Source organism: Polyodon spathula, chromosome 25 (genome assembly GCF_017654505.1).
Source record: "Polyodon spathula isolate WHYD16114869_AA chromosome 25, ASM1765450v1, whole genome shotgun sequence".
In the NCBI taxonomy this organism is placed as follows: domain Eukaryota; kingdom Metazoa; phylum Chordata; class Actinopteri; order Acipenseriformes; family Polyodontidae; genus Polyodon; species Polyodon spathula.
Window position 1 is genome coordinate 12101156 of NC_054558.1, and position 15189 is coordinate 12116344.

At 42.7% G+C, this 15189-nt stretch overlaps 2 protein-coding genes across 4 annotated transcripts in view; both read left to right on the forward strand.

Annotated features, from left to right (window-relative positions):
• LOC121299468 (sodium- and chloride-dependent GABA transporter 2-like) overlaps window positions 1-15189 on the forward strand; it is a 749163-nt gene that overhangs the window by 689327 nt on the left and 44647 nt on the right. The window lies entirely within an intron of this gene.
• The window catches only part of LOC121299467 (NACHT, LRR and PYD domains-containing protein 3-like), a 95463-nt gene that overhangs the window by 69446 nt on the left and 10828 nt on the right, over window positions 1-15189 (forward strand). For 2 of the 3 annotated variants that reach the window (XM_041227176.1, XM_041227179.1), the window contains exon 3: window positions 14977-15096. Coding sequence is in view for 1 of the 3 variants with exons in the window: in XM_041227179.1 (XP_041083113.1) it covers window positions 14977-15096 (120 nt within the window). In the remaining 2 variants the exon portion in view is untranslated. Of the gene's footprint in view, window positions 1-3914; window positions 3956-14976; window positions 15097-15189 lie in introns of those variants that run through there. The other variant, XM_041227178.1, reaches the window with a different exon arrangement.

The following is a 15189-nucleotide window of genomic DNA, read 5'->3' on the forward strand; positions in this document are numbered from 1 at the left end:
CAAAGCACTGACGCGCTATTTTTAATAAACAAATAAACAAGACAAACACCTAGCTCTATTTTTGAGCACTAACTAAAAAACACAAACAGGAACCTAAACTACCTTGCAGGACGGCTAAGCTGTTTACCTGACGAATAAACAAATTACACAGATGAAAAGGTTTTACACTACCTTTTCTCTTTGTATACGCTTGAGCACACTATCAAGTGGGCTTCTATACACTCCAGCAGCCCAGAACAGACTGGCTGCTTCCTTTAAATACCCTGCACCTGGCTCTAATTTACAATGACAGCCAGGTGCAGGGGATAATTAACAATAAAACAATTAAACAAAAAACAATTAACACATGTTTTTCTTTTTTGGCAGGGATGATGTTAACCTCCTCCCTTCACTGTATATATATATACTACTATATATATATATATATATATATATATATATATATATATATATATATATATATATATATATATATACACACACACACACACACACACACACACATATATATATATATATATATATATATATATATATATATATATGTGTGTGTGTATATATACATATAGACACATATATATATATATCACAGTGCCCTCCGTAAGTATTGAGACAGTGAAGTCAAAATTGCTATTTTTGCTGTACACTCAAGCAATATGAAAATATGAGTAGAAGATGAATATGAGGCAAAAATACAGAATGTCACCTTTTATTTCTGGCATTTTTAATACATACATATTTTACCAACTAAGAGTAACAGCACTTTCAGAGTTCCATTCCCCCATTTTATGTGAGCATAAGTATTGGGACATTTGGCTCACAGGTGTTTTTATGTATGTGTTTTTTTTTGTGTGTGTGTATGTGTGTGTGTGTGTGTGTGTGTTGTGTGTGTGTGTGTGTATATATATATATTATATATATATATATATATATATATATATATATATATATATATATTATATATATATATAGTGCCTTGCAAAAGTATTCAGACCCCTGACCAATTCTCTCATATTACTGAATTACAAAAGGTACATTAACATTTCGTTCTGTACGATATTTTATTTTAAATCACTTAAACTCAAAATCAATTATTGTAAGGTGACATTGGTTTTATGTTGGGAAATATTTTTAAGAAAAATAAAAAAACTGAAATATCTTACTTGCATAAGTATTCAACCCCCACACATTAATATTTGGTAGAGCCACCTTTCGCTGCAATAACAGCTTTAAGTCTTTTGGGGTAAGTATGTACCAGCTTTGCACACAGAGTGATTTTGGCCCATTCTTCTTGGCAGATTTGCTCCAGGTTGTTCAGGTTGGTTGAACGACGCTTGTGGACCGCAATTTTCAAATAGTGCCACAGATTCTCAATGGGATTGAGATCAGGACTTTGACTGGGCCACTGTAGGACATTCACCTTTATGTTCTTGAGCCACTCCAATGTTGCTTTGGCCTTGTGCTTGGGATCATTGTCCTGCTGAAAGGTGAATTTCCTCCCAAGCTTCAGTTTTTTAGCAGACTGAAGCAGATTATCTTGCAGTATTCTCCTGTATTTTGCTCCATCCATTCTTCCTTCAATTGTAACAAATGCCCTGTCCCTGCTGATGAGAAGCATCCCCACAGCATGATGCTGCCACCACCATAGTTCACTGTAGGGATGGTGTGTCTTGAGGCATGGGCAGTGTTAGATTTGCGACACCCATAGCGCTTTGAGTTTTGGCCAAAATGCTCCATCTTGGTCTCATCTGACCACAAAACCTTTTCCCACATCTAAGCTGGGTCACTCTCATGCTTTCTGGCAAACTCCAGACGTGCTTTCAGAGATGTTGGGCTCTCTGTGGCTTCTCTCACAAGTCTCCTTCTTGTTTGAGCGCTGAGTTTTGAGGGACGGCCTTTTCTTGTCAGTGCCTGGGTGGTGTGATGCAGCTTCCACTTCCTGATTATTGATCCAACTGTGCTCACTGGGATATCCAATCACTTGGATATTATTTTGTACCCCTAATCTATGCATTTGTATTACTTTATCTTTAACTTCTGTAGAATGCTCTTTGGTCTTCATTTTCCTTCAGATTCACAGCCTTACCAATGATCCTTCAACAGTGGGGTTTTTATCCAGAAAATGTGACAGCAACTTTAATGGTTCAAAGGTGGAGGCCAATGGTAAGGTAATTGTGTCCTCGTTAGGGCAATTTCTTTCATCGGTGCAAACTGGGAGCTTCCACAGCACAGGGGTTGAATACTTATGCAAGCAAGATATTTCAGTTTTTTATTTTTCTTAAAAATATTTCCCAACATAAAACCAATGTCACCTTACAATAATTGATTCTGACTTTCAGTGTTTAAAAATAAAATATCAAACAGAACGAAATTTCAATGTACCATTTGTAATTCAGTAATATGAGAGAATTGGCCAGGGGTCTGAATACTTTTGCAAGGCACTGTGTGTGTGTGTGTGTGTGTGTGTGTGTGTGTGTGTGTGTGTGTGTGTGTGTGTGTGTGTGTGTGTGTGTGTGTGTGTGTGTGTGTGTGTGTGTGTGTGTGTGTGTGTGTGTGTGTGTGTGTGTGTGTGTGTGTGTGTGTGTGTGTGTGTGTGTGTGTGTGTGTGTGTGTACAAAACATTAGGAACAGGTGCTCTTTCCATGAAATACTGACGAGTTGAATCCAGGTGAAAGCTATGATCCCTTATTGATGTAACCTGTTAAATCCATTTCAATCACTGTAGATGAAGGGGAGAGAGGTTAAATAAGGATATTTAAGCCTTGACACAATTGAGACATGGATTGTGTATGTTTGCCATTCAGAGGGTAAATGGGCAAGACAAAAGATTTAAGTGCCATTGAACGAGGTATGGTTGTAGGTGCCAGGCACGTCGGTTTGAGTGTGTCAAGAACTGCAACGGTCCTGGGTTTTTCACGCTCACCAGTTTCCCGTGTGTATCAAGGATGGTCCATCACCCAAAGGACATCCAGCCAACGGCAGGCCAGTGGTCGAAAAACGGCTCATTGATGAAAGAGTCCAAAGGAGACTGACACGAATTGTGCAGGCAACAGACTGGCTACAGTTAGTCAACTGACAGTCCAGTACAACATTGGTGCCGAAAGACCCATAAAAGAATGCATAATTCCTAACAGAGTTCCACTTCTTTCAGCAAAACACAAGAAACTGCGGTTGCAGTGGGCTAAGGAACGAAAACACTGAACACTGGAAGATTGGAAAAACATTGCCTCGTCTGATGTATCTCGGTTCCTGCTGTTTCACGCTGATGGGAGGACTAGTGCATGGAGAAAACCACATGAGTACATGCATCCATCATGCCGCGTGTCAACATTGCAGGCTGATGGTGGTGGTGTGATGGTGTGGGGTGTGTTTACATGGCACACATTGGGCCCTTTGATGAGGCTGTTCTGAGGGCAAAAGGGGGTGCAACTCAATATTAGGAAGGTGTGTGTGTGTGTGTGTGTATGTATGTATATATATATATATATATTGTGAGATAGCAGGGAGGGGGTTAAAATCCTTCCCTGCTAAAACGATGTGAGACTGCTCATTTGGGTGTCATGGGGTTTAATTGTGTAATTCCTTTATTGTTTAGTTATCCCCTGCACCTGGTGGTAATTGTAAATTAGAGCCAGGTGCAGGGTATTTAAAGAGAGGCAGCCAGTCTGTTCAGGCTGCTGCTGAGAGAAGAGCCCGACTGTGTGAGTGAGCAGTCGTATGGAGGTATTGTGTGAGGGTGTGTTTTTGAATGTTTGTGGCAGGTAAACGGTTTAGCCGTCCTGCGTGATAGTTAGGTTCCTGTTTATGTTTAGTGAGTGCTCCAAATAGGAGCTAGGTGTTTGTTTTGTGTTTATTTCATTTTTGTGTTTATTAAAAGTTTCAGTGCAATCCTGTGTGTTGGGTCGTGATTCAAAAGGGAGAAGAACCCGTGAGAGCATGTGTGGCGAGCAAAAAGGTGACTATATATATATATATATATATATATATATATATATATATATATATATATATATATATATATATATATATATATATATATATAAATAATTGTATACACAGTACTGTGCAAAAGTTTTAGGCAGGTGTGAAAAAATGCTGTAAAGTAAGAATGCTTTCAAAAATAGACATGTTAATAGATTTATCAATTAACAAAATGCAAAGTGAGTGAACAGAAGAAAAATCTACATCAAATCAATATTTGGTGTGACCACCCTTTGTCTTCAAAACAGCATCAATTCTTCTAGGTACACTTGCACACAGTTTTTGAAGGAACTCGGCAGGTAGGTTGGCCCAAACATCTTGGAGAACTAACCACAGTTCTTCTGTGGATTTAGGCAGCCTCAGTTGCTTCTCTCTCTTCATGTAATCGCAGACAGACTTGATGATGTTGAGATCAGGGCTCTGTGGGGGCCATACCATCACTTCCAGGACTCCTTGTTCTTCTTTACGCTGAAGAAAGTTCTTATTGACTTTCGCTGTATGTTTGGGGTCGTTGTCATGCTGCAGAATAAATTTGGGGCCAATCAGATGCCTCCCTGATGGTATTGCATGATGGATAAGTATCTGCCTGTACTTCTCAGCATTGAGGAGACCATTAATTCTGACCAAATCCCTAACTCCATTTTCAGAAATGCAGCCCCAAACTTGCAAGGAACCTCCACCATGCTTCACTGTTGCCTGCAGACACTCATTCGTGTACTGCTGTCCAGACCTTCGGCGAACAAACTGCCTTCTGCTACAGCCAAATATTTAAAATTTTGACTCATCAGTCCAGAGCACCTGCTGCCATTTTTCTGCACCCCAGTTCCTGTGTTTTCGTGCATAGTTGAGTCGCTTGGCCTTGTTTCCACGTTGGAGGTATGGCTTTTTGGCCTCAAGTCTTCCATGAAGGCCACTTCTGACCAGACTTCTGGGGACAGTAGGGTCCCACTGTTTTCTGCCAATTCTGAGCTGATGGCATTGCTGGACATCTTCCAATTGCAAAGGGAAGTAAGCATGATGCGTCTTTCATCTGCTGCAGTAAGTTTCCTTGGCCGACCACTGCGTCTGCGTTCCTCAACGTTGCCCGTTTCTTTGTGCTTCTTCAAAAGAGCTTGGACAGCACATCTGGAAACCCCTGTCTGCCTTGAAATTTCTGCCTGGGAGAGACCTTGCTGATGCAGTATAACTACCTTGTGTCTTGTTGCTGTGCTCAGTCTTGCCATGGTGTATGACTTTTGACAGTAAACTGTCTTCAGCAACCTCACCTTGTTAGCTGAGTTTGGCTGTTCCTCATCCAGTTTTATTCCTCCTACACAGCTGTTTCTGTTTCAGTAAATTATTGTGTTTCAACCTACATATTGAATTGATGATCATTAGCACCTGTTTGGTATAATTGTTTAACCATACACCTGACTATATGCCTACAAAATCCCTGACTTTGTGCAAGTGTACCTAGAATATACATGTAATGTAAAAATAGCCCCTTTTGTTGACAAATTGCGTATTTGTGCTCAGTGAGATCCAGATATCAAGGAAATGTGATTTTTTTTTTTTTTTTTTTTTTACAAATGATTTGCGTAAAAGTGTACTTGGAAAGTAAAACCTTTAAATAATGTGTTTACACTTCTCTGAAATAATATTGAAAAAACGTCCTTTTACAATCCTGTTGTAAGTATTCACAGGGATGTAAGGGTTAAATAAATGTCAGGAGCGATCTACAGCATTCTGTTTATTAATCTGCTAATACATACTTTCTAGAAATGGGGTGACCAATTCAAATGGCTAAAGGAATGGGATGATTTTAATTGCTCATTATCTGGTTTACAGTGGAGATTATATCGACATCTTGTGGCGGGAGAACTACATTACAGTTTAAGGCCCTATTTATGTCATTGATCCTGTGTTGTCTGTATCGCATCGTTATCTGTTTCAGCTTTTTAATGACTTTTTATGAATTTTTAAATCAAAATCATAAATACAAACGGGGGAAAAAACATGACTTAATAGGATGGCAGTGTATCCAGATCACATTCCCTCCTGCACTGCATCCAGATCACACTCCCTCCTGCACTGTGTCCAGATCACACTCCCTCCTGCACTGTGTCCAGATCACACTCCCTCCTGCACTGTGTCCAGATCACACTCCCTCCTGCACTGTATCCAGATCACACTCCCTCCTGCATTGTGTCCAGATCACATTCCCTTCTGCACTGTATCCAGATCACATTCCCTCCTGCACTGCATCCAGATCACACTCCCTCCGGCACTGTATCCAGATCACACTCCCTCCTGCAGTGTGTCCAGATCACACTCCCTTCTGCACTGTATCCAGATCACACTCCCTCCTGCACTGTGTCTAGATCACATTCCCTACTGCCTTGTATCCAGATCACTTTCCCTCCTGCACTGCATCCAGATCACACTCCCTCCGGCACTGTATCCAGATCACACTCCCTCCTGCACTATGTCCAGATCACATTCCCTTCTGCACTGTATCCAGATCACATTCCCTCCTGCACTGCATCCAGATCACACTCCCGCCTGCAGTGTGTCCAGATCACACTCGCTCCTGCACTGTGTCCAGATCACACTCCCCCCTGCACTGTATCTAGATCACACTCCCTCCTGCAACAATGCTGTTTTTCTGTTCCCACAGTACAGCATTTATTTCAATCAGAGCACCCGCAGAGTTGCAGGAGGGACCATGATCTGGACACAATGTTTAGAAGAAACAGTCTCAAGTAAAAGTTGATGTATTGATTTTTATCTGCGATATGGATAACGTGGCTACAGCAAAGGTAAAGTAATGTGTTTCTTATATTTCTGGTTCTGCTGTAGACTATAATATGTAGACTATAATAATATAAAAATATTTTTCAGGCAGATCGGGCCTAAAAGAATGAGGCATATACTAAAAATGCACTTACATTTGAGGAGGTATACATTGATAACAGTATTTAGTTTTTATATATATCTATCTCAGTGCCTATAGAAAATCTACACCCCCTTTCAGAATTATCACCTTTTGTTGCCTTATAGCTGCATTTTAATATATATATATATATATATATATATATATATATATATATATATATATATATATATATATATATATATTTTTTTTTTTTTTTTTTTCATTTATCTACACATCCTACCCCACAACTTCCAAGTGAAAAAAATACAGAAATTTGTAGAAAATTAATTAAAAATAAAAACTGAAATAGCTTGGTTGGATAAGTGTCCACCCCCCTTGTAATAGCAATCCTAAATTAGCTCAGGTGTAACCAGTTGCCTTCAAAATCACACAAAATTAAGTAGCCTTCACCTGTGTTAAATTTGTAGTGATTCATGTGATTTCAGAATAAATTCAGCAGTTCCTGTAGGTTCCCTCTGCTGGGTAGTGCATCTCAAAGCAAAGACTCAACCATGAGCACCAAGGCGCTTTCAAAATAACTCCGGGACAAAGTTGTTGAAAGGCACCGATCAGGGGATGGGTATCAGAGAGGCTACCAAGAGGCCAATTGCAACATTGCAAGAGCTACAGGTTTTTATGGCCAAGACTGGTCAAAGTGTGGATGTGACAGCAATTCCCAAGCAATCCACAAATCTGGCCTGTATGGTAGGGTGGCAAGAAGGAAGCCATTACTCAAGAAAGTCCACCTTGAATCCTGTTTTTGAAGTATGCAAAGAAACACTCGGTAGATTCTGTAGCCATGTGGCAAAAAGTTTTGTAGTCTGACAAAACTAAAATCGTTATGTTTGGCGCAAATCCAACACAGCGCATCACCCAAAGAACACCATCCCTATTGTGAAGCATGGTGGTGGCAGCATCATGTTATGGGGATGTTTCTCATCTGCAAGGACTGGGGCACTTGTCAAGATAGAAGGGAAAATGAATGGAGCAAAGTACAGAGACGTCCTTGAGGAAAACCTGCTGCCCTCTGCAAGAAAGCCGAAACTGGGACGGAAGTTCACCTTTCAGCATGACAACGACCCAAAGCACACAGCCAAAGCTACACGAGTGGCTAAGGAACAAAAAAGGTAAATGTCCTTGAGTGGCCCAGACAGAACCCTGACCTAAATCCAATTGAAAATTTGTGGCTTTACTTGAAGATTGCTGTCCATCAATGCTCCCCGAGGAACTTAACAAAGCTTGAACAGTTTTGTAAAGAAGAATGGTCAAATATTGCCAAATCTAGGTGTGCAAAGTTGGTAAAGACCTATCCCAACAGACTCACAGCTGTAATGGCTGCCAAAGGTGCTTCCACCAAGTATTAACTCAGGGGAGTGGAGACTTATCCAATTATGGTATTTCAGTTTTGTATTGTTAACATATAATTTTATTTCTTAAGAAAAACTTTTTTCCCCTTAACAGTGGAGTATGGTGTGTAGATAAGTGGAAAAAAATCCTCATTTAAGTGCATGAAACTCTGAGGCACAGACACAACAAAGCATAGCATAGTAGTCAAAAAGTGATTATTGCCTTACAGGAAAATATTCTTGAACTTTGTCCCATACTCTAGACCATCACTTTCAATTCAAACACAAAATGTCTCTTTTCAACCACTCGACAACACCCACAGTACAGAAATGTTCATTAATGATCAACAAAATGAGAATATGTTTAAAAAAACAAACAAAAAAAAAACCTGGTACATTTGTATCTCAGAGAAACGGATAATGACATAGAACGTCTGTACAGCACTGAAACACCTGTTTTAAAAAAAACAAACACAAAACAAACAAACTGTACTGCTGAACCTCGTGTTCTTTAATATTAGCATCACAAGGGTGCCCATGTATTATAAAAAAAAATAATAGATGGGCCTCTTCAGTGAGGTACAGTCTCGTCATTTATGACATCACAGAAACCCTTTTTCTCCTGTAACTAAAATACTCATTGCAAAAAACTACGTTTATGCAGCATTCAGGGTTGATCTCATTACCACAAAGCAAGGAAATGTGGTATTAGGGTTTTTAACCCTATCTCGCCATTCCCACCCCCACACAAGCAGCCAAAGGAACCAGACAACACAAACAACCGCAGACTGCTGTCATCAGGCAAGACACAGAACATGCAACTCTTTCCAGATACACAAGACATCCATGCTCCTACGCATCAGGGTGGTATCCCCCTCGGCATAGGCCTGTGACGTCAGAACTACACACTGGAAGCAAGAATCAGTGTGCCATGTGCTGGGGGAGGTCGGGTGGGTTGTTTGATGTGCATCATATACCACTCCTAGAACTACAGTTACATGTGAGTAGCTCTCATTTCTAGGGACATGGATAAGGCACACTCCAAACTTATGGCAGGCTCCTAGTAGTTCTCTGGGAGGAGGGGTAAAGGCACACACCCCCTATCCAGGAAAAAGAGACTGCAGAATCAAGGCTGCAAGCATCCCAGTGTAACTCAAGGTCGATATGGTAATGGGACGTACAGGTGTGTTTTGACTACCAGGTAGCAGCCCTGCAGATTTCTGGATAGGAATGTCCCTGGAAGCAGCCACTGAGGCAGCAGTATGTCTGGTGGAATGAGCCTTCAGCCCCACAGCAGGCTTCCTACTATGTAGGTTATTGGAATGCTTTGAAATGCTAGAAAACGGTAACAGTGCATTGAGACATGTCAATTACTTTCATACATGCATTGAGATCAAAAGTGCATGCAAATGTAGTTCTAGTTTTGTGAAGTTGATACGGTTCTGCAGTCAAAGTGGGTGTGTGTGTGTGTTTGTGTTAAAGTGTACATGTATATTCATAGCTACGGTGGAACATGATGATGATGTCTCTTGTGTCATCTTGAAATTAAAAACTGTGTCTGCCATGTACTGTAATGTTTCACAGTGTGTGATGTTACTGTGTGAATGGCGGGCTGCACGATGCAGCCTAGGCAACAACAGTTATCGTCAAGAAAAAAAAAAAAAAATTTAAATCCTTTGCTTACGTCTAGCACTTTTATATTTTCCTATTACCAGATTGCTTTGTACCTGTATAGGCCTAATGCTCCTACCGCGGTAAACTCTCCAGTGCCGCCTTCGCACTCTTCAAAGTCTCAGACTGAGCCAATCACAGGAGCACCATGTCGGTCACGTCATGCCACCATAAATTGCTGATTTCTAGGCAGGCACAAGGTATGACACAGGCCCGGTTTTTGGGATGAAACCGCATAACAGTCTCACGTTTTGATTGGTCTATGTCTGTCACATGAATATGTCGTCACAGGAGTGGAAAAGCTTGCAGGCATTTTTAACATTGTGATCAGAGAAAGAGAGCGAGAGATCTGCTTTTCACAACCTTTCAATTAAAATATAACGTGGTATTTTGCTGTACTAATATAACAAACTATGGGTTATTACTTTATATGACTTGTCACGTTATGCACGAATATAAGAATTTTTTTTTTTTTTTATATAGTGATGTATTTTTTTCTTTCAAACAGCATATATCTATAATCGTTTGTGCAATGTATTGGAATATCAAATATATACACTATCGCAATTTTGTTACAGGATACATTACTTTATCTCAAATGTAATCACAGTTTTAAATATGGACTGCTCCTGTTTTCATTTACGTCCCAAATTCTGGGCCGATTTGCTTTTCAGATAACGTCCCAAATTCTGGGCCGCTTTGCTCTTCAGATAATTTTCGAATTCAGCCCAGTTTTTGGGAATAAGCTGACAGCTGAGTTTCTAAGCACACACCACCATGCAACCCCTGCACGCACATACCACCATGCATCCCTTTTGCATGTATCATAGAGGGAGGAGTTCCAAGCCTTGATGCAGCGTGCTGCTGCTGCCACGGACGTTCCCTGGTCGGCAGAACAGGAGGGGAAGGGAAACCGTTTCCTGAAACGGAAAGGGTACCCACAACAAGCCCTCCCTCTATGCCAGGACTTCTTAGATCTGGTTCGCTCATCTTGGAGCAACCCGGCGTCCGCTCCCTCAGGCTCCAGAATGGCAGAGTCCCTGCTTTTTACCGCAGGAGCCCAAGAAGCTGGCTTAGGCACGTTCCCTACCGTCGGGGACACGGTAATGGTACTGGTGCAAGGATCCACCATCACCAGGGGGTACAAAGACCCCACTTACCCGTCCAAGCCTTGCGGGACTACCGATGCCATGCTCAAGAAAGAATATGCATCGGTGGTGTTATCAGTCCCGGCAGCAAATGCAATGGCTATACTGGTGCTTTACCAGTCGCAGCTAGCGGCGAGGCTGCAGGAACAGGCAATTGAGGCAGACGCGGGAGTGCTCCAGGCGGTGACGGGAGCAATGACTGATCTAATGGGGGAACTAGGTCAGGCACCAGGCAGGTCTCTAGCGGCGCTGGTAGCCGCTTACCGACACCTCTGGCTAACCCAGGCCAAGGTGGTGGAGACCGAGAAGGTGGCGCTGTTATATGCCCCCATAACACTGGGGCAGACGTTCGGAGCGACCATTGATGTGAGCCTTGAGAGGTCCCACAAGGCCACGGAGGTCACTTTGAAGTTCTCGCGCCTCCCTGTCTACCACCAGCACCCTAGGTGGCCTTCACAACCTGCAGGGGCAACTGGACCTGAACGCCGCTCTCCACCCCAGACAAAACAAGTGGGCAGAGGAAGAACTGGCGGCAAGGGACCACCGCCGACCAGGGGTAACCGGTTCTCTGGCTAGAGACCGAGGCCGGGGCCTAGAAAAGATCTGCCCCCTGCCTGAAGACGCTGGAGTGTTGGCTCCATCCCGGCAATTTGTGCCTCAGATCTCCCTTTGGCTCCGCTCACAAAAGGGAAGTGGTCACTAACGACACATCCAGCCTGGGCTGGGGAGCAGTCTGGAATGGGAGGGGAATATGAGGTCAGTGAAAGGGACATTGGCAGCAAGCGCATATAAATGCTCAAGAGCTGCAAGCAGTAGCACTGGTGCTCTCTCATTTTCGCCAGCAGTTAGCACACAAACATGTGCTGGTCCGGACAGACTACAGTGGTAGCCTACATAAACCACCAAGGCAGCCTGCGCTCGCCGAGCCTTCACCACGCAGCGCACAGACTCCTGTCCTGGACGCACAGAAACTTGCATTCCATCAGGGCGGTTCACCTCCCCGATGTGGACAACAAGGCAGCAGATCTCCTGTCCAGAGGAGCTCCAGACAGCTCGGAATGGAGACTGTACCCTCAGGCGATGAAACGGATTTGGGAGAGGTTTCGTACTGCTCAAGTTGACCTCTTTGCCACAGCAGAGTCCACTCATTGCCCCCTATGGTTCTCTATGAAGAGAGACGGGGGTCCCCTGGGAGTAGACGCGCTAGCTCACCCCTGGCCACAGGGGCTCTTGTATGCGTTCCCTCTGCAACTGCTATTGCCCCTGACACCAGAGAGAATCAGGGTGGAGAGAGCACAGGTTTTGCTGGTTGCACCCAGATGGCCGAGGCGCCCCTGGTTTGCTTTCCTCTCTAGCATGTTGTTGGGTCAACCGTGGCATCTCCTTCTATGCAAGGACCTCCTGAGCCAAGCGGAGGGGTTAGTATGGCACCCGAACCCAGCCCAGCTCCAACTCTGGGTCTGGCCGTTGAACGGAGCTGTCTATCCAGCCGAGGTTTGCCAGATGCAGTGGTAGAGACACTACACTCTGCTAGGGCGCCGAGCACTAGAGCCCAGTATTCATATGAATGGAAAGTTTTCCAAGACTGGTGCATTGCTGAAGATCACGATCCTGTGATCTGCCCTATTGAGAAGATACTAACCTTCTTACAACACCTGTTTGATGCGGGAAAATCCGCGTCCACTCTGAAGGTATAGCTGGCAGCAGTATCAGTGTGCCACGATAAAATTGACTCGGTGTCCCCTGGGGCACATTTCCTGGCAGTGCAGTTTCTTAAAGGGGCTAGGCGGCTTCGTCCTCCCATGAAAAGTATGTTCCATAAGTGGGATCTGGAACTGATACTGCGGGTCCTTACGGGTCCCCCATTTGAGCCCATGGAGTCAGCAGAGCTGTGCCCTGTTTCCTTGAAAGTGACGTTTTTAACAGACATTGCGTCTGCCGGGTCGTAGGCTGGGTCCAGGCTCTGCGCTGTTACCTGGATAGAGCAATGTCCTGGAGATAGTCCAACCAGCTGTTTGTCTGATATGGGTCCCACTCTAGAGGTCAGGCCCTATCGAAACAACGTCTAGCGCACTGGGTGGCAGATGCAATACGCTTGGCATATGAACAGACGGATTCCCCCATGCCGGGGGACATTAAAGCCCATTCTACCAGGTGCCAAGCGAGTTGGTGGGCTCTCTTTCATGGCGCCTCCTTGGATGAGCTTTACAATGCTGCTACATGGACAGGTAGTCAGACCTTTGTGCATTTTTACAGCCTTGATATTGCAATCCAAGTGAGGCCCTCTCTGGGCTCTAGGGTGTTGCAGGCGGCATGCCCTTAGGCGTCATGAGGGGTCTGAGGCTATCGCCATCAGGCTGTACTATCGATAATCTGGAGCCACGACATCTTTGGTACAGCTTCCCATTGTAATAGTTGTCATTCCATTGAAGGGGAATGTTGGGTTATTACCATAACCCTGGTTCCCTGAAAAAGAATGACAACCATTACCCTTCAAGGTCGTGTCCCCAGCTGACCTCCGATTTCGAAAGAAAATGGCGATATGCTAACTGTGAGGACGTCCCTCTTCAGCAGGAGGTGGGAGGGACTTTCTTCTCACAGCAGGGCCCTGATAGGGCAGCTTATTTATATATGCTCAGTGATTGACGGTCAGAGAGGGCTCTTCCCATTCGGTAATGGTTGTCATTCTTTTTCAGGGAACCAGGGTTATGGTCAATCGATTATATGGTACAGTTACTATTGCAATTATCCAGGTGTGCATTGGTTAATTAATTACAATTATAATTACAGTGTGACGGTCGGGTGATTTCAAAACAAAGGTATCCTGTTCCCAGACACAAAACAATAACCTCACCAGGTCCACGCACATATACCCAGAAAAAAACAAGCAAATATGGAAGCTTCATGAAACGAGTGGTGATCTGGGGCCGGTTGCACAAAAAAAACCTCTTAACTGAAGTCTAAGACTTGGTTTAATTCCAGTGAAACTGGTCTAATGTAAGACCTTCAGATAATTCTGTTGCACAAAGCAAAACTTCGTAGGTCTTACGCAAGACTGGTCTTAAGCTACTGTTGCTAAGCAACAAAGACCGGTCTTTTTTTTTTGGAGTCTGTTTGAAAAAATAAATAAATAATGGCTAATAAATAAATAAATAATAATTGTACTAGAAGTAATAATTCAAAAAGCAATAATACTGGGGAGGTTAGGGGTGTCATTACAAAACTGAGACAAAAATAAAGCCTGGCAAATAAGAAATGACCATACGGGTAAATGCCATCAACCAGACGTAAATCGTACTGTAAATGACATTTAAAAAAAATAAATAAATAAAAAATATCTGCTGACCTGAGGCCAAAAAAAAACATTTACAAACGAAAGCAGTAACTGTAGGCGGCCCTTTTGAAAACCTTTCCCAGTCATCTTCTTTAATACTTGATGTTCATGGGATTCATTATGACAGTGATAGTACAGCAGGTACATTAAAAATAAGTTAGTTGGTGCATATGTTTTCAAATATTGTTTAATAAAAAATGTGTTCAATCAGTAGTATTCTTATATACACTGTTCTGGTGGAGGGCTTGTGAAAATAATAATAATAATAATAATAATAATAATAATAATAATAATAATAATAATAATAATCTGCTAATAACTCAATTATAAGAGTATTAACATTGTTTAGGTAAATACATGCAATAAATACATAAATAAACTTCAACTTTTTTTTTTTTTTGTAAGTGCACTTAATTCCAAACTGCACAGTGGCAGTTGTAGTTCACCCCAGGTCTGGTTGGGATAGGTGATGAAACCATATACGCAGAATAAAAATAGAACAGAATAGAATAAAAACATTTGAAATGGTCACAGTATGTCAATATAAATGGCACATCTTAATTTATTTTGTCTTGTGTATAGGAACAGACTCCCGTCGGCTGATCAATTCACTCACTGCTGAGACTGGGGGCATCACAGTGGGGCCAAGTATCCAAGCAAACAACGTTAGCAATATAAATTATTACATCACTGCCAGAACAGGTAAATGCATGTCAACACTACACTGCTCATAATCGTCATCACCAGGACTGGCCAATTCCAATTACAGGGGAGGGGAGGGAGAGAGGGGGGTTG